Source organism: Carcharodon carcharias, chromosome 15 (genome assembly GCF_017639515.1).
Source record: "Carcharodon carcharias isolate sCarCar2 chromosome 15, sCarCar2.pri, whole genome shotgun sequence".
NCBI lineage: Eukaryota > Metazoa > Chordata > Chondrichthyes > Lamniformes > Lamnidae > Carcharodon > Carcharodon carcharias.
Genome location: NC_054481.1, coordinates 2186591 through 2214092, shown reverse-complemented (window position 1 = coordinate 2214092; position 27502 = coordinate 2186591). Strand labels below are relative to the sequence as shown.

At 41.1% G+C, this 27502-nt stretch overlaps 1 protein-coding gene across 5 annotated transcripts; it reads right to left on the bottom strand.

The window, feature by feature from the left end:
• Window positions 1-1313: 1313 nt before the first annotated feature.
• gde1 (glycerophosphodiester phosphodiesterase 1) lies at window positions 1314-27502 on the bottom strand. Of its 5 annotated transcripts, none has more exons than XR_005945317.1 (7): window positions 27234-27502; window positions 23772-23947; window positions 22318-22423; window positions 17475-17567; window positions 17072-17280; window positions 16628-16822; window positions 7013-7149 (listed from the first exon to the last, which is right to left on the bottom strand). XR_005945317.1 is itself a non-coding variant. In XM_041206564.1 (6 exons), exons 1-6 carry the CDS (start codon window positions 27486-27488, stop codon window positions 7002-7004), a joined length of 987 nt encoding a protein of 328 aa, XP_041062498.1. In that variant the 5' UTR covers window positions 27489-27502; the 3' UTR covers window positions 1314-7001. The 5 variants fall into 5 exon arrangements, 3 of the variants coding, with proteins under 3 accessions (XP_041062498.1, XP_041062499.1, XP_041062500.1); XR_005945318.1 differs by lacking the exon at window positions 7013-7149 and adding an exon at window positions 14503-14594; XM_041206564.1 differs by lacking the exon at window positions 16628-16822 and having other exon boundaries at window positions 1314-7149.

Genomic DNA, 27502 nt, shown 5'->3' with positions numbered 1-27502 from the left:
AATGAAAATTACAGTCAAACTCTGTAAAGGTGCAATGCTTCTATTTGCTAAAGTAATTTATAATTAAACAATTTATTAGAATTTAAGTATATTTTATTGGTAAATAATTCTAAAGCAACGTCTAAATTTAAAGCTTCAAAAAGAATATTGCTTCTTCACTTGACAAAGAAGTTAAGAATTAAATTGTTAACATCTAATATGTTTATGTATGCCTGTACTTTATTCTAATTACACACACTTTGTCTGTTTACTATTTTCCGTACTTTGGCAAAGTTTTGTGCTTTGTTGTAATCCTGGTAAATGGGAAATTTCTACATTTCAGACACCAGGGCCTTGAAGTTCTGTGGGGCATCTCTTGGTTTTCCTGCCATAACTTTAGTAGGAGCAACAAAGCTCAGAGATAAAAGAAAAATACTGCGGATGCTGGAAATTTGAAATAAAAACAGAAAACGCTGGAAAAACATCTCTGGTAACATCTGTGAAGAGAGTGTTAACGTTTCGATTCCGTATGAGTCTTCTTCAGAGCTCTGAAGAACAGTCATACAGACTCTAAGCATTAACTGTTTCTGTCTCCACAGATGCTACTGGACCTGCTGAGTTTTTCCAGCATTTTCTGTTTTTATTTTAAAACTGAGATAGAAAGATGGCCAAAATGGACAATTAATGCCATTTACCCAAGGCTTCTGCAGTCTCCCACTAAAGTTGTAGCAGAAAACTGGAAGAAACACTGCAGAATTTACAGATCCCAGTATCAGCATCAAGTATCCTGAGTTCAAGTGTGTAGCAAAGCCAACTGCAGAGTAAAACTCCAGCCCTCTGCTCCTTCAGTGTGCTTAAATCTTATCCCAGAGTGACATTTCCATTTCTTGTCAACCTTCTAGCCTTTCTGAACAATTATGAATTAGTGCCATATTATTGGTAGTTTTGTTCCTGTGCTCACCAACAACTGGATTGAGCTGTTTAAATTATTTTGTACAGAATTCTCACAGGTAAACAGTGTGCGATTTTCAGTTCTCAGTTTGAGTTGGATTTAAGCTCGGTCCCAGAGAAAAAAGAGCATTAAGCAAAATTATTGAAACACAAACTCCTTGTTTCCTTTCACTCCAATATTTTTTTGTGTTTAGCTGGAGGTGTGCTATTTGACTTTATGGAAATAATGACATTTAAGTATGTTTTTGTTTGTATATGTACAAGCTGCAATGTAGAATGTTGACAAAAATTAATATATCTGTAGGGCATAACTCCACAATTTTGTTAGTTCTTGTTTCTTATAATCATAAGACACACTAATGAGGATTCAAAATAAACCTTTAAAAAGAACAAAATGAGATGTTTATTATCATAATTCTGATCTACAATCTAATAGATAACAGCAACAATTCAAACCACAGTTTTGATGTCTTTGCTATTTCAGTGTGAAGAAATTTAGCTTATAGGCTTCGGTTGACTTGACATATATAAACTCATCGTCCCAACTGTTTTATGAAAAATACTTCCAAGTTGTTGAATATATTTCACAAGTGGCAGACTGATTAAATAATGGAGAATTGGTGGCGTCAGTAGTGCAATAAATATTAGTCAAATACAATTTATTACAGTATTGCTCTTACTTTTCAGTAAGTTCCATATTTATACTTCTGAAATCGCTGCAGTTTTGTCATAATAATGTGTGCAAATCTACAAATATGTTGGGCCCCAACATGAGCCACAGTCCACCACCAGCTCTGCTGAAGACATGGTGAGAGCATTTTATAGAAGTAGCTGTGATTAAGCCCTTTTACAAGGGTATGATTTTGTTGGCACTTTGGTGTTCATTGATTTGATGCATGGGTGCACATTGAACCCTTAAGTACTTTAGCAGAGTGTTCGTACAGCAGTTTATTATTCTGTCTTATCAGTAAGTCATTGATGCAAGTCATGTATCCTAGGAGTTGACCAAATTCCTTTAGCTTTTTAAAAGTGGTGAGTGAAATGGAGGGTTCCAATAAATAAGCATAAATTTTGCAATTTAGCTTTCTTAATGAGCAATTTAAAACTAAGGCCTGCTAGTCAATCTTGCATGGCCAATTTCCTGTCATGGGCTCTCCCTATGTGAGGGAGCATTAAATTATAACATTTATTCTATATCAGCATACGACAAAATGACTTCTGTTTATATAGCATCTTTAACCTAACAAAGTGTCCCAAGGTGGCTTCACAGAATAATTATACAACAAAATGTAACACCAGTCACATGAGGAAATGTTAGGTCAGATGACCGCAAGCTTGGTCAAAGTGGTAAATTTTAAGAAGGAAAGCAAGGTAGAGGTTAAGGGAATACTGTTTCATTACTAATAAACATAATAATACTGGTATCACAATTTTTAATCTTCATAGAAATCAGAAAGTTGCCTGTCAGAATGTTCCTTCATGAGATTTCTCAGTGGACACAATGCGAAATATATACACATTTTCCCTAGAAACAATTCAGATATTCAATGAAGTTTCCATAAACATTCCATTTATTGAAAGAACAGAAACAATTAGAGAACATCTTCATTCCATATTCTGTAAAATAACAGATTAAGTATCCACAATAACTGTCTTCACAGTAAATTATCTTGTACAATTATATCAGTTAGTATACAGAACCCATCAACTATTCAAAGAGCTACAAGCTGCTCAGAAACAACATGCATTCATTCAGACAGCAGTGAAACCAGATATTTTTGTGCTTTTTTAATAAATGTGAGTTTATTTAAAACTAAACCCTGAGGAAATCTTTAATAACACTGGAAAAATGTATATTTTTTTATTCTCCCAGTGAGTATCATATCAGGATTGCTACAAAATAGGACAGTACAAAACAAAGTGTGGATAATAATTCATTCATTTAATATTCAAATTTACTATCAAAGAAAATACATTATCCCCTAACACTTTCCAGATTTTAAACCAAATGCTTGCTGAGAGTACTTGGTATTTAAAAGAGGAACCTCAACCACCCACTCCACCCCCCCACCCCCTATTATTTCTCTGTAGAGGTAGAAAATTTACAGATCTCAGCAAATATTTAGTTGGTATCTTTATCCTGGTCATTACACTCAATCGGAGAATAAAAGTCAGCAAAAAACTATCAACTTTACTGTGCAATGGACTATTAATAGAGCTCTAACCGAGCTCAGCAAACATTGTTACAACACAAGGTCAGTCAGTGATACCAGTTTGAACTAACACTTCACTAATTTGGGGAATAAAAAGGGAAGTTTACTTTTAAAGCAAAACATTTCTAAACAAATATGGCTGCCTGAATATTCCATTCTTGCAGCAGTGCAGAAGTTCAAAAATATAAATGCAATGTGCTTGTACTATTACCAAATATATGTTCCCATTTGTATCTCCTTAAAAAATTTACAGAAGCATTTGGTTGTGACAGAAATGTTCTTTGAATTTGCCATGTGAATAGACGGGCAAATGGATAAACTTTTGTGCACATTTAATAGTGCTACATTTCACCATTTTAAAAACTGATCACTATGGCAAATAGTGCAAAGGTTCACTTTCTTCCTTTTTGATTAGATAACAGTTGAGTAACTTAAAGGAATGTGGCTTTAAAACAATACTTAACACACCGGTTTGGAATATGAAACTGAGCAGCAGCACATTATCAAGGCAGCAATCCAACAAAGGATGATTTTAAGTTCTAAGCAGGTTTCAGGTATGTGGTGGAAAATCTAATTGCGGACCTAAGTTTGATCTTGGAGCATTTTAACTCCAGAGTCTCAGTTACCAACTGCTAATCAGCCATCTGCCCGGAATGAAAGCAGCATCCAGGAGAGGATGTTCAAACACTGAATAGCACCAAAGAGTGGCTCACCAGCAAGCACGTCATTTGTAGGCAGGGAAGCAGCAACTTTCGGTGTGGGGCCCGAAGAGAGCCCCTGCTCCTCCTGGCCCGACAAAGAAACAATTCTCACTTACACATGGATCTTTGTCCTACCTGCTGGAAAAGTCGCAGTGCTTCCCTGCTCAGGCATGGGTTAAAACTGATAGAACAGGGCTTCAATTTGAGATTCCTAACTGCTTTCAGTGGGCCCCTCATCGCCCTAACTGCAAGGAACAGTTAAAAAAGTGGTCAGCGCAATTCAAGCAATGGATGAGCAGGGCAAAATGCTCTATTTTAAATGCCACCTCACCTGTTCCTATAAGGTCGGGTGGGTTAAAATCTATTCAGAAGTCTTTGTGCCTGGATCCAACACCAACTCAGTTCTAATATTTTTTTTGTTTGTGTTGTGAGATAAATCGTGCTAATGTCACTACAGCCGCATAGGCCCATCCAAAGGTGTGAATTCTCTCTACCTCATTGGTAGAGATTGTAAACAAACAGTCTCAGTTAGTGCATGGGTTTATGTGGTAAGTGTGCAACTAAGGGGGAAATAACAAAATTTTAACAAAGATATAACACAACAGTTTCTTGATTCATTAACACAAACAATGAAACTGGTTTTATCTTCCGTATATTTATGAACTGTGTTTTGTAATTTCACATCTATTTTCAAAAAGACACTGCCATATCCTCACATGGATATTATTCTCTTATCAGACTCCTGGGATAATCTTTCACAACTCATAGTCGACCTTTAGCATACTTCATGACATTGGGAAGGTTTCAGTATTACTCACTGCTGCATTAAGACATGTGAATTACTTAATAAAATTCAACAACTTGCATTTATATATCACCTTTAACAGGGGAAAACATCAGAAAATGCTTCACAAAACCTTAATCAGACAAATATTGGCACAACATTAAAAAACAGAGATATTAGAGGGCCAGAGTAGGTTTGAAAGAGGCTCTTAAATAAGGAGGTGCAGAAGTTTGGGGAAGGAAAGTGCGAGTTAGGGTTATTGTCTTCTGTGTTCCAAATGTTTATTGACCATTGAGGCTGGATGTGGGGTAAGCGGTTTGACAGCACACCAACAATGGACAGGTTAAGAGGTGGAGTTGGCTGTCACCAGTACATCTCAAACCTAGCATCAAATCTTCAGATGGTCTCACTTGGGACAGCATGTTGATGAAAATTAAGAGGAGATCAAGTACAGATCCGGGCATGGGGAGATAATCCAGCAATGACAGGATAGTTAGAGGTAGAATAAAGGCAGTTCTATTCAGCTTCACAACAGAGGAAAGACATTAGAGGAGACTGGCATGAGCAACTGTATCAAAGCCTGCAGAGCAACTGTATCAAAGCCTGCAGAGGCTGAGAAAGAATAGTGGAGATAGGCTGCTGGATAGAGGTGGTGAGGGTGATTTCTGGGTGGTGCGGTTGTCAGAATGATGACGACTCTTTGAAAGAGCGGGATCAGTACCTAGTAGAGGGACATTTGAAATATCAAGTAGCATGGAGCCAGGAAAGAAAACTGGGTGGTCATCAATTTAAGGCAAATAGGGTTGAGAAAGCAAGGGATGGATTTCACAGACAAACAGAGCTCTGAGATGGTATGACCAGAAATATAACAGAAACGAGAGAAAGATGCAGGTTCAGGGCTGGAATGAGGGGGAACCTTGGTTTCATGGATTTGGGAACGAGAGAATGCAGACGATGAGATAGTTTTAATCTTAGTGGCAAAGAAATCCATGACCTCCTTACACTTGATGGTGCAAGAGAGGGTAGAAGGGAATATGGGGTGGTGGGGAGCGGGGGGTTGTTTAAGACGACAGTTGGCAGTGAAAAACTTGGGAGTCATCTTTATTTTCCAGAACGCTCATGGTGTAATGAGCAATTTTGGTAGGGAAGATCCTGACAGCTCTTGATGTGGTCCAGCCAGATCTAGCAATGAATGGCAGAGTTGTGCACCAGATGGATCAAGTCTGTGCTTTGGATTTCATGGGACAAAGATGGGGGAGATATACAAGGGAGCCAGAGAAGAACAAATAATTGGGCAGATCAACAGTTGTAGAAGTATCAAAACAAAGGGAGGGTCAAAGATGACAACTGAGAGTTTGAAAGTGCATTTGAAGGTGACTTTTTCCCACGGTAAAAAGAGAATTGATGAACTGCCAAATGTCAAATATGAGCCAGCAAAGGTTGATCCAAAGGTCCGGCACAGCTGAATAATGACTTTTATGATTATTATGTGCACCAATGAATCCAGTACATCAGCAGAGGGATGAATGAAGTTAACAGTAATGAAAAGCAAGGGAATGTGACAGCAACGGAGCTGAACCCAGAACAGGATGGAACATTAGAAACAGATTGGAGCTACCTTAGCATAGAGGGAGGGCGGCACTGGAGACTCAGAAGCAGGTCAGATACTGGAATGAAAATGATCCATCAGAGAGTACATTCTCTGTAGAAAGTGGTGGTGATTGTGGAAGTCACTGTAAGATCCAGAATCCAGCCTAGGAGAAGGTGGATTTGATACAGGACCCACATCAAAAATATAGCTGAGAAACCAGCAGCAGGTGAATAGAGATGGGCTGTAGGGTAGAAACGGTTACCTTAAAACAACTGAGTAGCAGGACAGAGTCGGAGGAGGAGAGGCCAAGACAGCAGCACAGTCTTGATATTGGAAGAATCCAGGAGTCTAGGAAGTCAATTTTGAGCAGAATTTCATTGAAAAGAACAGTGAAAACAAAGAACAACTTCAACTTGTGTGCATTTATTTTACACGTACTTAACATTCGCAGCAAATAAGTTTTCCTTCATAAATAAACAGCAGTTTCTTCCCAAATTGGCACGAACTGCCTACTGTCCAGATGCATTCCCCAGCAAATCTGTACCATTGAAAAGTACCTCACTTTAGTGCTTTGCTACTCTTATTTAACGCCAATATTATGTTTCTCATTTAACCTCACAATTACTTACATTATTAATGGATTTCATCAAATCAAAAACTAGTTACTTTTCCCAATATCAAAATACAAAAAATTGAAGAGACTGGTACACTTTTTTTAATATAGCACACCATTCATACATTTAGAACTACATGCGAGTCTATACAGAAATCTCAGGGATAAGTTAGGAAGAAGGTGAATGATGTTCGATAAGGCTGTCTGTAATGTAAATACAATGAAGGATTTTTTCATAGTATCGTTTTTCATCTGAATAATTTACAGTCCAGGCAACCACTTCAACCCCTCTTTCAGCCCAGAACCGAATGTAATCCCTATGGAAAGTGAAAATTGTAGAATTTAATATAAATTGATAACATCACTTTTTGAAACAAAGATATTTCACTTTGCTTCCCCCAAACATAGCTCACAATATCTTTTCTTCCTTTTCACAGTTTACGCTGTGCCGACACACAATATTCTTTTGAAGCAGCTTGGGAAGGTTCATTACTTTAAAGTTGCGATATAAATACAAGATGTTGTTGTAGAAGGACAAGCTAGCAGATTGGCTGCTACACCACATTTTTAACGCTAGCACCACACAATTATCCAGCCAACATAAAAGATGCTTCCAACGTGTGGGAAGGGAGTGGGTAGAATAGAGAAGGGTGCTCATTTTCTTTACCATTGGAAATCACATTACATTAGAAATTTGGTGCATTGGTGGCAAAACTCAACCAAATTACAAAAACAAATGTTTGCAGTTGCTAAGCAGCTTGGCAAGAAAGCAAGTAAGCACCTGAGCTAATTAGTGGCTGTCACAGATAGTAATTTATTTAGTTAACTTTATGATGGTATGCACTAAGATCACATTATGGACAATTATTAAAAATACACCTTGCCTGGAGTTATGTTATTAATAGGTTTCAAATTTTCTTGCATGCATCTGAACAAAAGTAAGCCATTCAATCTCTCAAACCTGTTCTGCCATTCTATTAAATCATGCTAAGTCTGTATCCTAACACAAATGACCAACCTTGGTTTCCTTTAATACTCTTACCCAACAAAAATCTATAAACCTCAATTTTGAAATTTCCAATTTCAATTGATGTGAACACATCAACAGCCTTTCCTGAGATGCACAATGTGTTTCCTCACAGACTGCATGGATCTGTTGGAGCAGCAATTGGATGCACTTAGGAGCATTCAGGTAGTGGAAAGCGTCATTGACGGGAGTTTTGGAGACATGGTCACACCCACGGTACAGACAGATAGGTGGGTGACTGCTAGAAGGGGCAGGCGGTCAGTGCAGAAATCCCCTGTGGCTGTCCCCTCTCTAACAGCAATACCGTTCTGGATACTGTTGGGGGGGGATGGCCTATCAGGGGAAAACAACAGCAGCAGCCAGAGCAGTAGCACCACAGCTGGCTCTGTTGTTCAGCGGGGGGGGGTGTCAAAGCACAGAAGAGCAATTGTCATAGGGAACTCTATAGTCAGGGACTCAGACAGGCGCTTCTGTGGTCGTGAAAGAGACACCAGGATGGTATGTTGCCTCCCTGGTGCCAGGGTCCCGGATGTCTCTAATCGGGTAAGGGACATTCTAAAGGAGGAGGGAGAACAGCCAGAGGTTGTGGTACACATTGGTACTAATAACATAGGCAGGAAGAGTGACGAGGTCCTTCAGCGGGAGTTTAGGGAGTTGGGCAGCAAGTTAAAAAACAGGACCTCTAGGGTTGTAATCTCAGGATTGCTCCCTGTGCCACGTGCCAGTGAGGCTAGAAATAGGAAGATAGTGCAGCACGTGGCTGAACAGATGGTGTAGGAGAGAGGGTTTCCGATAACTGGATCAGTGGTATCTCTTCTGGGGCAGGTGCGACCTGTACAAGAAGTACGGGTTGCATCTAACCTGGGGGGGCACCAATATCCTGGCTGCAAGGTTTGCTAGTGTCACTCAGGAGGATTTAAACTAGTATGGCAGGGGGGGTGGGAACCAGAGCAATAGGTCAGCAGGTGAAATAAATGACTGGGAACTAGTGAATATAGTCAGTAGGACTAAGAGGAAGGGCAGGCAGGGGGAAATTACTGAACACAGTGGGACTGGGGGTCTGAAATGCATTTGTTTCAATGTGAGAAGTATAACAGGCAAGGCAGGTGAGCTTAGAGCTTGGATTAGTACTTGGGACTATGATGTTATTGCTATTACAGAGACTTGGTGAAGGATGGACAGGATTGGCAGATAAACGTTCCAGGATTTAGATGTTTCAGGCAGGACAGAGAGGGATGTAGAAGAGATGGGGGAGTTGCACTGCTGGTTAAGGGGAATATCACAGCTGTACGACAGGAGGACACCTGGGTGGGCTCATGCAGCGAGGCAATATGGGTAGAGCTCCGGAATAGGAAGGGTGCAGTCACAATGTTGGGGGTTTACTATAGGCCTCCCAATTGCCAGCGGGAGATTGAGGAACAGTTATGTAGGCAGATTTTGGAAAGATGTAAAAGCAATAGGGTTGTTGTGGTGGGTGATTTTAACTTTCTCTATATTGACTGGGAATCACAGTGCTAGGGGTTTGGATGGTGCAGAATTTGTAAGGTGCATCCAGGAGGGCTTCCTGAGACAATATGTAGATAGTCCAACTAGGGAAGGGGCAATACTGGACCTGGTATTAGGGAATGAACCCGGCCAGGTGGTCAAAGTTTCAGTAGGGGAGCATTTCGGGAAAAGTGACCATAATTCAGTAAGTTTCAAGGTACTGGTGGATAAGGATAACAGGAATCCTCGGGTTAAGGTGCTTAATTGGGGGAAGTCTAATTATAACAATATTAGGCAGGAACTGAGGAATCTAGACTGGAGGCGGATGTTTGAGGGCAAATCAACAACTGACATGTGGGGGGCTTTCAAACATCAATTGATAAGAATTCAGGACCAGCATGTTGCTGCTAGGACGCAGGATAAGTACGGCAAGTTTCAGGAACCTTGGATAACACAGGATATTGTGAGATTAGTCAAAAAGAAAAGGGAAGCATTCATAAGGGCTAGAAGGCTGGGAACAGATGAAGCCCATGGAGAATATAAAGAAAGTAGGAAGAAGCTTAAGCAAGGAGTCAGGAGGGCTAAAAGGGGTCATGAAAAGTCACTGGAAACCAGGATTAAGGAAAATCCCAAGGCCCTTTATACATATGTAAAAAGCAAGAGGGTAGCCAGGGAAAGGATAGGCCCACTCAAGGACAGAGGTGGGAATCTGTGTGTGGAGCCAGAAGAAATGGGAGAGGTACTAAATGAATATTTCTCATCAGTATTCACCAAAGAGAGGGACTTAGCGGTCAAATTATCTAGGGAAGTGTGTGTAGATAGCCTGGATCATGTTGAGATCAAAAAAGAGGTGTTAGGCGTCTTGAAGAATATTAAGGTGGATAAGTCCCCAGGGCCAGATGGGATCTACCCCAGAGAACTGAGGGAGGCAAGGGAGGAGATTGCTGGGGCCTTGACGGAAATCTTTGTATCCTCACTGACTACGGGTGAGGTCCCAGAGGACTGGAGAATGGCCAATGTTGTTCCATTGTTTAAGAAGGGTAGCAGGGATAATCCAGGAAATTACAGGCCGGTGGGCCTTACATCAGTGGTAGGGAAATTATTGGAGAAGATTCTTTGTGACAGGATTTACTACCATTTGGAAGCAAATGGGCGTATTAGTGAGAGGCAGCATGGTTTTGTGAAGGGGAGGTCGTGTCTCACTAACTTGATTGAGTTTTTCGAGGAAGTGACAAAGATGATCGACGATGGAAGGGCAGTGGATGTTATCTACATGGATTTCAGTAAGGCCCTAGACAAGGTCCCTCATGGCAGACTGGTACAGAAGGTAAAGTCGCATGGGATCAGAGGTGAGCTGGCAAGATGGATACAGAATTGTCTTGGTCATAGAAGACAGAGGGTAGCAGTGGAAGGGTGCTTTTCTGAATGGAGAGCTGTGGCTAGTGGAGTTCCGCAGGGATCAGTGCTGGGACCTTTGCTGTTTGTGATATACTTAAATGATTTGCAGGAAAATGTAACTGGGCTAATTAGTAAGTTTGCAGACAACACTAAGCTTGGAGGAGTTGCAGATAGTGAAGAAGATTGTCAAAGGATACAACGGGATATAGATCGGTTGGAGACTTGGGCGGAGAAATGGCAGGTGGAGGTTAATCCAGACAAATGTGAGGTAATGCATTTTGGAAGGTCAAATACAGGTAGGAATTATACAGTAAATGGCAGAACCCTTAAATGCATCGACGGACAGAGGGATCTGGGTGTAACAGGTCCACAGGTCACAAAGTGGCAACGCAGGTGGATAAGATAGTCAGGAAGGCATAGGGCATGCTTGCCTTCATCGGCAGGGATATTAAGTATAAAAGCTGGGAAGTCATGCTGCAGCTGAATATTGCGTGCAATTCTGGTTGCCACATTACCAGAAGGATATGGAGGCATTGGAGAGGGTGCAGAGGAGGTTTACCAGGATGCTGCCTGGTCTGGAGGATATTAGCTATGAGAGGTTGGAGAAACTCGGATTGTTCTCAATAGAGCGACAGAGATTGAGGGGTGACTTGATAGAGGTTTTCAAAATTATGAGTGGCATGGACAGAGTAGATAGTCAGAAGCTTTTTCCTAGGGTGGAAGAGTCAATTACTAGGGGACATAGATTTAAGGTGAGAGGAGAAAACTTTAGAGGAGATGTGCGGGGCAAGTTTTTTTACACAGAGGGTAGTGAGTGTCTGGAATTCGCTGCCAGAGGAGGTGGTGGAAGCAGGTACGATAGTGGTGGTTAAGAGGCAGCTTGACAAATACATGAATAGGATGGGAATAGAGGGATACGGACCCTGGAAGTGCAAATGTTTTAGTTTGACAGGTAATTATGATCGGCGCAGGCTTGGAGGGCCCAAGGGCCTGTTCCTGTGCTGTACTTTTCTTTGTTCCTGACATCACCCCTGAACAGCTTAGCTCTAATTTTAAGGTTAAGCCCCCTTGCTCTGGACTTCCCTACCAGAGGAAATAGTTTATCCCCATTTACCCTCTGAATTCCTTTAATCGTCTTAAATCAATCAGATCACCCCATGAGTCTACTATATTCAAGAAATGCTAGCTTAAACAATGCAACCTTTCTTCAGATTTAACTCTTTTAGCTTCGATATCATCTGGCGATTTCCTAAGCAAATCTCTCCTGCAAACAGGAAGAATGGAATAGCTAAAGGCCCCACTTTAATCAGCTGCCGGATGATTATTCATTCACTAAAGTCATCAAAAAAAATTATAAACGGTAATTTTAACTTTTTGTTTTAATAGCTCACAAACAAGTTCAAAAACTGTATGTATACGAGGTGATTTCTGATAGTTTAAGAAAAAAAACACATTAAACCAAAATTTATCATCTGTTTGACAGAGGGCCAGATACAAGAGTATGCAAGTGCTAACATTGTCGGAACAGTTATAGATAACCTGATTGTAAAAGGCAAATATATTTAAACATTAAGTCTAATGAAGCCTAACCCTTGGCCATAGTAGACCTGGATGAACTGAGTGAATCTCTGATTTTTTAAAAATCCTGCTTTTAAAATGGTTTGTTTACCTATAACAACATTAATTTTAGAACCAAATTTACAATAACGTTAAATGAGCAAGTTATTTCAGAAAGTATGTATATAGCTTGAATAGGAACTACAGCATGGTTAGAAGTGACTGATAGGTCACAATCCATGATGTAACGCTTTGAATTTTGATAAAAGCGATTAAGTTTCAGAAAACAGCAGAGAATAGGAGAATGTGAAGAAATAAATTTGAAGAGAGGTTTCCAGGTACCTTTCAAAGTCCAACATTAAGATAGTTTAAAGTAGAGAATAACTGTACCAAATATGTGTAAGATGTTGGCTTGAACACAAGAAATAGGAGGAGTAGACTAAATAGAAAATGAAGGGTCCAAAAATAGATCTTGCTAGGTGACCTGACGAAATCTACTCAGTACTTGGGCCCACAGATCCAGTCCTAACACTGCCATATCTCGTGGGGATAACTCATGTGCATGCTTCCCAGCACCATTTCTATGCAACACAGGAGTAGTTTATCCAAGGCAATGGAGAGGAAACTTCAGGTACAGCCTTTAAAGATCAGCGCTCACTTTAATTGTCAACAGCAAACTGCTGAAACAGTAAACAAGTGGCAAACTTTTGGCAAAATTACATGTAATGTTAGTGACTCTAAATGTCTCAGGTTTTATGACTGAGGGAAAGACTTCCACTGCAGCAGCAGGTGGAGAGATCCAAGGAAGGAAGCAAGCAACTCGAAGGGGATCAAAAACAGGAGCCCAAAACTTAGACGAATCTGAAATTGAGACATTCCTGGATGAAATACAGAACAGTAGAGGAAAACTATTGAGTGCCCATGGGAGAAAACTTAAAAAAACTGTAAAAACGTAAAGGTAGGGATGACAGTGGACTGAATGCCACCTCTCTCTCATCCCTATCCTGCAAACCAGTGCAGGGAAAGGTTTAAAATGACCTAACAAGGACAGTCAAGGTAATAGGCCTCAGTTGTTTTCTTTTCTTGGGCAATGACACATTATTAACCCTCTGGCATATCTGCTTGTTTAAATCCTCCTTCTCATTATATTGTGGGTTCAGGAATTTCCTGACTCCGTATCTTGCATTGTGTTTCCATTTATCCTGACAAGAATAACTTGCATGCAGAGCTTTAATAGCCCTTCCTCCACTTTAAGAGTAGTACCACATGATTTGTTACACTGGCTGCCTGATGTCAATTGGAAGAAACGCCTCAACTGCTATCCTTCACCTAATTTCTTTCAGCAGAAAATTGCACAACATGCCTTTCAAGGCAAAATGACCAGGGAGGGCATACACAACACTGGGGATCTTGGCTCCTATGAGATGCAGGCCATAGAGCTGTTGAAGGAGGTACAGTAAAGCTGCAAGATGAGACACTGGTGTAATTATATAGATTAAAGTGCAGTCTGCACTATCTTCATTGCATCTCAGTAAAGCAGTAGACAAGCGGCTGCTTCCTCAACTGTAACAATCTACTTAATACGTTGGAAATTCTGACACCTGTTCTTAGGTTATGCCCTCTTTCCCAGAGCCATCACAACAAAGAGGTATAGAAAGATAAGACAAAACAGATGGTATAAATGGGAGGAAATTGCTACTTTGCAGACTATGATAAATCAGATGAAAATGAGGATGCTGATAACAACTGGAAAAAGAGCAATAGGCCACACAGGTGTCCATGGAGTAAGAGCCTACCTCATGTTTCACTTCCAGAACCTCCTCTATAATCCCTTGGGTCGCTTGCTTTCTCAATATCATACACAATCGCTTTAATCAAAATTCAAAGCATTACATCATGGATTGTGACCTATCAGTCACTTCTAACCATGCTGTAGTTCCTATTCAAGCTATACACATACTCATACACTCAAAATCTTTCAGCAAGGAAAAGTAGATAATCTAATTAGTAAGTTAACATTGAATAATTTACAAAGTGCAAGGAAGCTGCCAGAGTGGATAAGGATTTTCAGGCTGTGCTTTCCCTTGGATCGGGAGTCATGGGACTCCGATCTCATGGATACTTGCCTAAAGAAAAGAACAATGTTCAAGCCTATGTGCAGACTCTTCCTCGTGCAGCAAGCTTGACCTTCATTGGATTTTTTCTCCATCATTGAAGAAAGAAAGATGAGAAAGACCCTTTAGCCCTCTTCAGCATTCCTTTCAGTATCCAACAGCAGCCACCAAGATAGACATCCTGTTAATTCACAGACACACAGATCAAAAGCCCAATAGCATGGCACCACCTGGATCTGACCTATTTCTCGTGAAACAGAGCATGTTAAGCATTTGGCCTATCCCTCCAGAGCACTACAAGAATGGCACATAGCTTTCCATAGCTCAAGGGGAAAGCTTGGGGCTTTGGTTGAAAGGTACAAGGGCAGTTAATGCAATAGCTTCATATTGAAGGTGTCAACATTTTTGAACACAGTTCATTGAGGAATGTTAGAAAGAGATAAAGGGTAATTCGGTCTTTCTCATCTTTCTTCAATGATGGAAAAAAAATCCAATGAAGGTCAACTTTGCTCCACAAAAATATCTGTTCAAGTAGTTCCCCTTAAAGACTTGAATTGTACAGCTACAGATGTGAATTGATGATTTGTGTTGAACCTGGACATTCAGCATCCACCGTCATGAAGGTAAATGTCCATCTTATAGCTAATAAAACTGCATTACCTGGTGGAGCCAACTAATGGTGTAATCTGCATTTGGGCATAAAATGGAAAATTATTCACACATTTTACGGTGAGGAGCATTGCTTTCTGAGCTACTCATGAGGAGATCCGCTTATCTGCTGTTCTCCTAAGAGCGCAAGCCTACACTTGTCAGTTGTCAAATTACCATCCTCTTCAGAAGCAGAGAGGTAAATGAGGTATCCTTAGGTTCAAATTAATTTGAAGATGGCAGCTCGTTGTGGAATATTGGAACAGTGTCAACTCTGTAACAGATTTATTATCCAATACATAAGCATAATAATCGTCAACACTGTTGGTAATTGATCAACATTTACTTGTTCTGGAGGGATAGAACTGTCAATAGCACAGGGATTCTTCCATTAAACTCCAGGTAATTCTAAACCAAAGCCCTAATGAATACTGTGCTCCAAGCTGATAATGTCCTTTATTGAGACTCTACCAAGTACTGGTGGGTGCACCAAAAAGCAACAAAAACACAGGTCCCTTAAGTGCTGAAATGCTGGGAGTTAAAAATCACAGACAAGTTTTTCATGCAGTCCAAAGTCACAACAATGGGCTAAATGGCCTTAATGGCTCCACAGTACAGACGAGTACCATTGTATACAACAACTCTACCTGATCCACATAGTTGTCATGGAAAATGTCAGTACTCTCTCTCTCCCCTCCACCCCGCAGAAGCATGGATGGTAAGAATTGATGATTTCAGTGATCTATGCCATACCATGTGCAAATCTGGCCTGTTCTTTTTTTAAATACAATTTCAGGGCTTCTATTTCTCAATTTATTTTGCAGTTCATTTATCATTTCCCAAAATTACAGCTGTGAACACCACCAAAAACAATAAAGGAACAAAACTTCAGAGCTTTCGATTGGAGGTTGGCTGTGCTCTAGCACTATTATAACTGCCAAGATTTTTTCAGCTGACAGGAAAACAGGATGTTTTGTAACATCAAATAATTTGATCATGGTGATAAACGAAACTCAGTTGACAGGAAGAGTGTTTCAGTGAGGAATGAGACAGCTGGAATTACTCTGTATAGATTATGATCTGAAAACATAAAAGTATAGCTTTTGCTACAGATACTTTCCTATTAATAAACCGTGAACAATGAATACCAGTTTTAAATCAGCAACAATATCACAGGAAACCACTTTCATGCAGGATAATCAAAATAACATTTGCAAGGATATTTTGAGGATATTTGTGCTCATCAAGGCTACAGAAGAGATGTTATCACTGAAGCATTAAGAAATCAGGTGCCCAGGGGGGCAATGTTTACCCCTCCCCACAAGAACAGAGAGGTACCCACTTTCACTTTTAAACAGGGTTTTAAGGAGGCCGTATGCCCCCACACTTTTACGTTTTTAAACTCAGAGGCCGTGAGGATCCCTCCAGGTAAAAGGAGAAGGAACAGTTCCAGGAGGCAAGGAATGTTTGTGGGCCAGGAAGAGGAGGAAGTTTTCTCCGGGCCTAACAAGCTTACACCTCCATGCCTTGGGGTTAATTTCTACAGGATGTTTGGCAAACCCATACCTCTAGGCTTCCCGTCCAAAAATCATCCCCCCGTTCTCTTTTTGGCCCAGAGTACCAGGATCAGGTTTTCACAGGACAAGTGGCACAACCAGAGTAAAGCTCCTTTTACTCTCCTCCAACAACGTCACTTCTTCCCAACTTCAGGAGGGACTTCTTTTCCACCAGTGTGAATTTCCGTCACCTACATAGCCATTCCTAAAACCAAATAACCATTTTAATACTTATTTTTCCTGAATTAAAGCTAGCTTTATGTTCTACAAGTCAAGTCAAAATTCATGCCCAAACTTATTTCACATTGGACCTCACAGCTTAATCGATTAAGAGATTTTAATTCCACTATGGCTAAACTTAAATCCAAATCTCTGGGGAGAAAGCATGGTATTCAAATCCATTGAACAACCAAATAATTCTGTAATACTTACATTGTAAGTTTGTAATACTTACATTGATATGAAATTCTTCTGCATTAAAAATGCAGAAATACCAAAGAATTTCCACAAAAAAGCATGAAGAGACCAGTCCAAAATTATATCCAGCAACATGTACCAGTACTGCTTATAGTCGTGAAATCTTGGTTTACCGTTCCCATAGAAACTGAGCCTCCAAGGTCGATGGGTGAGAGCAGTTGCTACATTCTTGTCAACTTGCTTCATCTTTAATGGTGCAAGAATGAAATAAATACAAAATTAAACATTTGTTTTATTATCTCATGTAAAATCTACCAATACTCAAAATACCAAATCAATTCCGACATATTTACGACAATTTTGCTTCATACCATACAACTTCAAAGTAGAATGTGAAACAGAAATTATGCTCCTTTGATGTGGTTTAAAGCTTTTAATACCTTTAAGATTACCAATGGATCAAAGGAACACACAATGCTGCTGTTGTACAGTTCAGGATATTCCTGGTACATCTTTTTCAGGGCTGCAGCGGCCTGTAAAAATACAAGTTGAGTGACTCCTCATGCTAATGCTATTAATATATATAATACTTTTGATATGCTTCAATTGAAATGTTTATTAATCAGAGCTCATATATAACTACGAAAGCACTAGCGATAAATTATGTGATTTAGCCACTGTGTTCATTCAATTTTATTGCCCCAAGTAGTTTGTGTCCACAAGCTGCAGCTGTAGAGATATCTTATGTAGTACCAATGTTATTTTTCAACTCTTTCTGAGGGCATGCGTTAGTTCAGGATCAGGATCATGATGACAGAACAAGAAGTTTTACATGAGAACTAAAAACAAAACTTCCTGTATCCATTTGAAGCTTTCTTCCCCTGTCTTCAGCACTTAAGCCAAATCCTTACATCGCCTTTAACACAGAAAATGTCCCAAGGTGCTTTGGAGATGGGAGTTATAAGAATAGGAAAGGGGTTGGATGCCGAACCCTAGAGGGAGAGATTAGGATGGGTGTCAGAAAGCTTAGTTGTAAGGATGGATTGAGAATAAACATTTGAACTTGCATTACTATACCACTGTACACCTCTCAGAATGTCCCAAAAAACTTCACAGTCATTTAAAACATGAAAAGCTACAAACAGTGGAGATTCTGAGAGATTTAGGGTCTGTGTATAGAAATCACAAAAATGTAGCAGTCAGGTACAAAAAAATAGAAAAAGCTAATGGAATATTAGCATTCATAGCTTAGAGGCCTAGATATAAAGAAGAGGAAATTTTGCTACAGTTATGCCAAGCCCTGATTAGACTACATTTGGAATATTATGTGCCATTTTGGGCAAGATTCACCAGAACATTACCAAAGCTCCAAGGGTTAAACTATGAGTAGAGGTTACATAAATTAGGCTTCTATTTCCTGGAATATAAAAAGTTCAGGGATAATTTGATTGAGGTTTTTAGGATTTAGAAAAGAATCAGTAGCTAAGATAAAAACTTTTTCCGCTGGGGAGCCAAGCAGAACGGGACATAACCTTAAAAATCAGAGCCTGGTCATTCAGGGGGAGAAGTTAGGAAACAATTCATCACACAAAGGGTGGGAAAAGTTTGGAATTATCGCCTACAAAAAGCTATGCTTGCTTTCAAGTAATAATTTAAAATCCAAGATGGATTTTTGCTGGGTGTGGGTATAAAAGGGTATGGAGCCCAGGCAGCTGGATTGTTTTAAGATCCACACCGGCTACGATCAGTACAATGAATGGCAGAACAAGCTCAAGGGACAAAATGGCCTACTCTTGTTCCCATATTCCAAATCATAGGATAATACAGCACAAAAGGACAACATTTGGCCCATTATGCCTATGTCAGCTTTCTGAAAGAGTCTCAGCAGTCCCTATTCAATTGCCCTGCAATTTTTTCTCTTTCAAATTTTTTCAGTTCCTTTTGAAACTTATTACCACATCTGCTTTCAGTGTCTTTCCACACAAACCATAACTTACTGCGTAAAATAGTGTCTCCTCATCTTGTCTCTGGTTCTTTTAGTAATTACCTTAAATCTGTCTCTTCTGGAAAGTTTCTCCTTATTTAGTCGATCAAAACCCTTCATGATTTTGATCACGTCAATTAAATCTCCCATCAACTTTCCCTGCTCCAAAGAGAACACCCCAGCTTTTCTAATCTTTCCATGTTACTGTCCTAGTACCATTCCAGTAAATCTCCTCTGCATCCTCTATAAGGCCTTGACAATGAATTACTTTTAAAATGGAGCCATTGTTATACAACAACCAATCTGTGTATATAGCAAGGGCCTATAAATAGCTAATTAATCAACATTAGTTAATCTGCTTTTGTTTGTGAAGGTCGCTATGAAAGTTAGAATAAGGACAAAAGAAAAGAAGAACTGAAAAGTGAAAGAGATCACTGGAGGCATCGAGATGTTGAAATGGGAATCTGCTTTCACTGTTCTGCAATAGGTGTGGAACTTATTATGGACGTATGCAATTCTTATCTTTAATGTCAACATTCCTGGTAATCTCCCCAATCATCATTGTCCACAGCTGATTACATTATTAACGTGGTCTTGTTTTGTCACTGTTAGTCACCTTTAAACTTGCTCTTTAAACATCTTAAATATTTAAATACCTGCATTTTGGGGCTGAACTAGCCTAATAAAATACAGAAAATTACCAACCCTCTCCATAATCACATTCTAAGAGAGGCAAAGAAGATCAGGAAGGAGGCCCAAGTAACCAAAGGCCCTGTCACCATGGGGTGAAATGGGCAGATATACAAAAAGGCCAAATTTAGATAATCAAACAGTACAGAGAATAAGCAAAGCTGGAGGATGTTGCAGATATGAGGTGGGCAAGATCAATGAGGGGGTCGAAGAGTACATCAATGATTTTAAATGTAATGCATCAGGGAACTAAGAGCCTTTTTAGACCAATGAGAACATGAATGATCAGCAAGTAGGATTTTGTGTAGGATAGAGGACAGGTGACTGTTTCCTGGACAAATTGGGATTATGGAGGGTGCAAGATGGGAGGTCAACAGGGAAAACATTAGTGAAATAGAATCTAGAGATAACAAAAGGATGGATAAGGCTTTCAACAGCAGAGAAGCTAAGGTAGGAATGACAGAATTGGAAATAAACAGTATGGGTAATGGAGAAAATCTGCGGTTTGTAACCCAGTTTAGGCTGAAAGAGGTTTGGCATGATCTGGTTCTGTCTAAGTGATCAGGGAGGGAGACGAAGTCAATGGCATTTTTGGCAGGGGTCAAAAAGGACAGCTTCTATATTCTCGGTGTTCAGTTTAAGAAACTTATGACTCATCCATGATTTAATGTCAGGCAGGTAATCTGAAAGCCCAGAAGCAGTAATTGAGAGAAATGGTAGTGGGCTGGAGTTGGACATCATCAACAATATATAGGGAAGCTGACAGATAGGTGATTTCACTAAGGAGCAACACTTATATGAGAAAGATGAGGAGGCCAGTGGTGGAAGTTCTAGAAGTGAAGGTGCAAGAAAGGGAAGGGGAGCCTAAAGATGTGCTGCATAGAGTCTACAGCACAGCAATAAGCCATTCCATCCAACTAGTCTATGTTGGCAGCTATATTCCACACAAGCCACCACCAACCTCTCTTCACCCAAACCCCATCACCATACCTTTCTATTTCTCACACTGTGAGCTTCTTTAGCTTTACCTTAAAACGCATCCATGCTATTGCCTAAACCGCTCGAAGTAGGCAGTTCCACATCCTTGGGATGAAGAAATTTCTCAAGAATTTCTTATTGGATTCATTAGTGTTACCTTATATTTATGACCTCTAGTTTTGGATTATCCCAGAAGTGAAAATCTTCTTTCTATAACAACTCTATCCAATGTTATCATAATCTTAAAGGCCTCCAGTTAGGCCACCTTCAGCATACTCATTTGAGGAGAAAAGAGAACCTGTCTGTTCAGCCTTTCCCAGATATCTTCTCAGTTCTGACATCATCCTTGTGTATGCTCACTGCATGAAGGCAACCATATGGAGTTGAACAATGAAAGAAAATGGATTGATTGTCATGAGGCCAGGAGCATTTGTTGAGTAGAGAGAATCAAAGGAGCAAGAGGTGACCTTGAAGAGGAAAGTAGAGGAAAAGTTGGAAAAGCTATGGGGCTGAATTTTGCCGTCAGTGAGCAAGGGCCGGGCCCGCTTGCTGACATGCAAAATGACGCGGGATGATGTCAGGCGGAACCCCCGGCGTCAGCCCACCCCATTTAAATTTTCAGGAAGGTGGGGGCGCAGCAAAATCAGCTGTGGACCCACTGACCTGTCAATGGCCAATTGAGGCCATTGACAGGATCATTGAGACAATTAAAGAACCTGCCCGTCCAACCTTAAGGTTGTCGAGTCAGCCAGGAGCCCTGGCGGGGAATAGAGAAAACATGAAACCTCATCCAGCGGCGAGATGATGTTTCATGCAGGGTTTTAAAAAGCTTAATAAAGTTTTAGTGTAGATTATGAACATGTCCCATCTCATGTGACATTGTCGTATGAGTGGGACATGTTAAGGATTTATTTTTTTCTATTTTTAATATTTTTAAAAGTGTCAGCAATCTCCCTGAGGCAGCACTTAGCCTCAGGGAGATGTGCACTCTTTTGTGCACATGCCGAAAGAGCATCGCTCACTTTTGGGGAATCGTCGCCCCCCCGCCGCCCCACACACACACACACACACACACACACACACACACAACCAAGCACAGGGAGTGCATAGCACTTCCCGGTGGACGTCACGGTGGGCAGGTCTTAATTGGCCCACCCACATAAAATGGCGGCGGGGATCGGCTCCTCACCCACCAGAGATTGGGCGGGCGGGCAGAAAATTCTGCCCTATAGTGTGACAGGTATGTGAACTATATTTAAAAGTGTCAACTTCATGAGAACCTCGAAGTAAAAATTAACTAATCTAAAACATAATAACTGATATCCATGATCATGTGAACTGCAAGTCACACCTTTATTGCAAGACCCTTCAGGATGAAAACTATTCTTCCAAACACATTTGTATGAAGACAGTGGTCTTTTAAATTACTTTATCAACATCCACTCAATAACGGCAATCTCAGTTAGACTTACTTATACTATTGTGCTCTAGAATATGCTTAATGTTGGCATTAACAACAACATTATCAGCTCAAATCAAACTAAAATTGTTTCTCATATATTAAATGGTGAAGTTTAATCCGTGGAACACAGCTTGTTTATGTACTGCAGAAATCAAAAGGTACATTGTACCTGAACTGCATGACCTTTGACATCAAAATAAATTGTCATGTTGGCTTTGAGACTTTCCACGATAGCTTCCTCCAAGGTTGGGACTTTCTCATCTGGATAATGTTTGCTGCATAGAACAGAATGCAAGTAAAATTAGGATTGGGAGGGTTATGAAATAAACATTGAAATGAATAAAGTTCAATTGCTAAATTTAACCTTTATTTTTGTAAAATCAGATTTAAAAACAGGTTCATTGCTTAGAAATTAAGCTTTTTTCATAAAAAACAGCATTAATAATATTTACTATGAGTTTTAAACAGTTGCAGCTTCTACCACCATTGAACAATTAATATGTTAACAAGAAACGATAAAAAAGTTAAAATAATTTGACGAATCCTTTTAAGTATATTTTAAATTACCTGTTTTTTAAAAAAAAAAATCAGAAATTAAAATTTCTGCTGTTACTCACAGGCCTAATAGCCGGTCTGTTCATAAAGCACTTTATAATCATACAATTGAAGAGCAAATATGAATATAAGTAATTAATATACATTTTTTAAATAATATGAGAACTAACAAGGAAGAGAGAAACAGAGACAGACAGAAATTAGGCTCTAGGCGTCAGTTAAAAAAAAGTAATCTCTTACTTTCAAGTTTTTATAAGTCACCTAATTCAAAATGGCCAAAAAAGAATTCTAGTCAAGGATCGTAAAATATGCGCCACACATGTCAAATGGTCTTGCTAAGAATATGAAAGAGTATTACTGGATGCATTTATAATGCAACTATTGGATTGAGACAGTAGTTCTTTGTACGTGTGCCTGCATGACCATTGCATTTTAAACGTATTGAGACTCAGCTGTAGCATTTGTGCTCTCAACCCAATTCACCAAGTCTTACTAGGTTTACAAAATGTTCAAAGGATTCTGGCTGCTGTTTAAGGCAGATTTATACCGCACTCAATGATGCTCCACACGGTGTCAAACCCATGAAGTGCAAGACAGCCATGATGGTGTTCTCACACTGCCCTTATCTGGAAATAAGTCAGAATCCAACTTTGTAATTACAATGTAATGTTTGGTGTCACTGCACAGCAGAAACGGGTTTGACTGCAATATAATCACATCCTTATCCACATGTCAGATCAGACTGTTACCAAATGAGTCCCAGAGAATATTCACAAACCACATATTTTACTGTAGCTCTTCAGGGTGTTAAAATTCAAAGCTACTATACAGAATGCAATTAGAACACAAACAATGCATTTATCAAGACTGCATAAAGGACAATAATAGGTGCAGTTTTTCAAACCATAAGATTTTTCAAACCAGCAGGTGCTGCAACACTTCTGAAATAATAATAGCACATTGAAAGAATATAGTCTAATTCTTATAGATTCAGAAATCTATGAGCAACAAATGTAAAAGTGTATTTCTGTTGCTATAATCAGTGTAGGGAACACTCTGATTACATACTGCAGTCTGTGCTTGGCTGCCGGGTTAAGTTTTCGGACCTCTTCGAAAGTTAAATGATCAAGAGAACCGGTACCATCAGTTGTGCGATCCACAGTATGATCATGCATCAAAATAGGGAGACCATCTGAAGTAAACTCGAGATCCAGCTCCACACCAGTAGCGTTATGTTCAGCAGCCTAGACGAGGAGTGAGAACAGGACGTTTCAAAGTATTCGTTAGCTTATATACATGGCATTGTGACCAAACAGAATGCCTCGTTGTAATGCTGGCATTATATATAATGCAAATTTAGCCTAGACTATCATGCAAACTCTAAATAACTTTGATCATTCTGGATGGAGGGTTTACAGCAATTGATTATGAATAATAGACTAAGCATTTTCCATCAAAAACATTTGAAATGAAACTGTAGAAATATTTTTCAGTCCTTTAAAACCCAATGACCAAGCTCTTTGTCACCACTGCTTTGGCTCAATGTTTGTTTTCTTTGATTATACCTCGATAATCTTTCAGGTAAGATCAACTAAACCAACACAGACAGAGATTGATCCTGGGATTTTCCTGAGCTGTAGCTCTGAACTAACTGAAAACCTGCACGACAGGCCTCACACTTAGGGCACAATGTTACAGGGGGGTGGGGGTGAGAGTCATCCACCCTTCCCACTGCCCCACCCCTGTAATATTCTGCCCTCAGTATGAGGCCTGTGGTACAGGTTTTCAATTGGTTCAGAGCTACAGCTCAGGCACCTCATCCCCAACCTCCCCCACCCAACATGGAAGCAAAATTGGTGCGGAGCTGACCTGCCTAATGCCAGCCCGCCCTGCAGCCGTAAGGTGATAAATTCTACTGGCCGCCAGCTCCATCAGTCCCTGCACTGCCAACAGCGCATTAGCGGACGCTGCCAGGCTTGCAAGCAGGAAGAAGGTGGAGGAACACGGATCCCGAAGCCAGGGTCTTGGGCGAGGAGGATTTGAGCAGGTTAGGGAGGGGAGCGGGAGTGGTGTGTTTAATGGAACAGGCAGATAGGGATGGGGGCTCTATCTTAAGGGGGCGACCCTCCTGATCTGCAAAGGGCAGCCCCAAAAGTTATAACGCACCCCGCCACCCCCCCACCCTTCCTTCCCGCCCTTTGAAAACTTTTTTTTTTAAAAATGGCCTGCGCACTCCCACCCAATTGCCCAAGCCAAATGTTTTATGGCGTGGGCAGCATATTATCAGGGTCAACTGGCTTGGTAACAAGCCTAACTGACCCTTGATTATCTCTTAACGGCGGGCGGGCCTGCCAATTCCAGCATCTGCCCACCCCCATATCATGGGGGCGAGCTCAGAGGGTGGGTAGGGAGTCCAGCGTATTGTCTCATTTTGTGTGCCCTCCAACCCCAGCATGGGCTTGTAAAATGCAGCCCTCAGTGGAAGTTTTAATGGACTATCACCAGTGGATTTGCTCCCAATAGTGTAAAATAAAAGAAAAATTGCAAGCAAAGCACTCATGATTTTGCAATAAGTTGCTCACTGAAGGCTGTGCCTTTCAAGTCACTCCTTAGAAACTGACCTCTGACCAAGATTTTGATTACCACACATTCAAAGGCCACACATCCTAATGCTGCCTCCTTTGGATCAGTGTCATTTTCTGCCTTACTCTGTTCTCTGTAGAGTCTCGGCAAGTGAAAAGTACTCCATAAATGCAAGTTGTTGCACTCAAGGGCCTGCTGATGGCAAAGGGGGTTCAGAAAACTCTGTCTAGTGGCTTCACCTTTGAATGATCACGTAATAAACATTAAAACTCAAAGGAATGTAATTTTATTTTTGTAACTATTTTTCCAAATTCTGCTCTAAGGCAGTTGCTGGGAAGCACGAGACAGCAGGAAATAATTTGCCTTATTTTCCCTCTTCCTTTATAGAGGTAACTGTTGGGGGTCTTTTCGCAATGGAACTGATGAGATATGGAATTTTGGTGTTTTGCACTAGTGCATCACACTAAACTTTAATCAGCTTTCCTGAAATAAGAAAGCAGTAAGTTTTGAAGGCAGAATAATAAAGATGGTTTCAAGCTGAAACAGTTTGGAGGATTAAGATCCTTACTTTATATTTAAATACTTCATTAAAATTATCTATCAGGACTGTTGTATTCTGCATTTTTCCCTCACTACTGGAACAATAGTTAGCTTTAGTTAATTGGTGATAAACACTGCAAAGTGAGATTTTTTTAATCACATTAAGGAAAGACAAGGCAGCAAACAGCTCAATAGGTAACAGAAATGGGGGTGACAAGTTGGACAAATCTCCTACCAAAATTAACTCACTTGCAACAGTAAAGGATTCCCGGAGACACAATCTAGCGTGTGGCATGCCTGCTAGCTAAAATCCATCACAGCACTCAGTTAGACGTCGCACAAGCAAAAAACGTATCTAAATTCAGTTGAGTCAAGTGGACAGAGGACTTTCCTGCATCTTTCAAGTGCCTGTTAATGGGTCAAAGTGCACCTTTAACTCCAACATCATCATCACTAGCTGCTGCAATAACCAGTAAGAAGCTGCTTTCTATCATACTGTTTCATACAGTGTGGATCTGTATAAGAAAGCCCATACAGATTGCTCATTGTATGGGAGTTCTGCTACAGGGCTGCTGCATAAGAATATAAGAAATAGGAGGAGTAGACCACACAGCTCGCTGAGGCTGCTCCTCCATTCATAGCTGATCTTGGGCTTCAACTCCATTTTCCCATCCGTTCCCCACATCCCTTAATTCCGACAGAGCAAAAACCTGTCTGTCCCAGCCTTAAATGTACACAACGATGGAGCAACATCTGGGCTAGAGAATTGCAGAAACTCACAACCCTTTGTTGAGTGAAGGAATTTCTCCTCAGCTCATTCCTAAATGATCAGCCCCTTTTCCTGCGACGGCGCCTCTCCGGCGTTTTAAGATTCCCCAGCCGGTTGTGGGGGGAGGGGGGGGGGGGGGGGGGGGTGTTGGGGGGGAGGGGAACAGCCTCTCAGTGTCGACCCTGTCCAGTCCCCTCAGGGATCTCCCACGTTTCAATGAGATCACCTCTCATTCTCCCTGACCCCAGAGGGCATGAGCCCAACTTACTCAGCATCGGGGCAACCGACACCCCCAACCACCACCTCCCCACCTCATCCCCGCCCCCCCCCACCCCCAACCACCCCCCCCCCCCACCCCACCACCCCCCCACCCACGCCAACCACCCCCACCCACCCCCCCCCACCACCCCACCCCCACCCCCACCACCACCACCTCCCCCCTCATCCCAGGGTCCAATTTAGACAGCAGCCAAGTTCCAGTGGGGTCATAGAACCCACTAAGGCTCAGGAAGCTATTTTTAAGTGTATAATAAGAGTGGATGATGTTTGATTGTGTGTTAGAGACCAGGTTGTATGGGGGGGGAGGGGGGAGGGGGGGGGAGGGGGGGGAGATTGGGGGTCAGAGGTCACAGACTCACCTTCCTGATGGCGCCCAGGGTGTTCTCAGGAGCATCATATCCGCCGCCCCGATGGGCAATGATGGAGAAATGCCCACCGGGGCGCAGCACCTGCTGGGCAACCTCCCTGGGGACGGCCGGGTAGCGGAGCGCCTGGGCAGCCAGGCCCAGCAGCAGCAGCAGCAGCGGGAAATAGAGCGGGTGACACACACTCAGCACCAGCAGCGCCACCAGAGCCACCAGCAGCAGCGACCCGGCCACCACCGTCACATCCATGGCCGCCAGCGGCC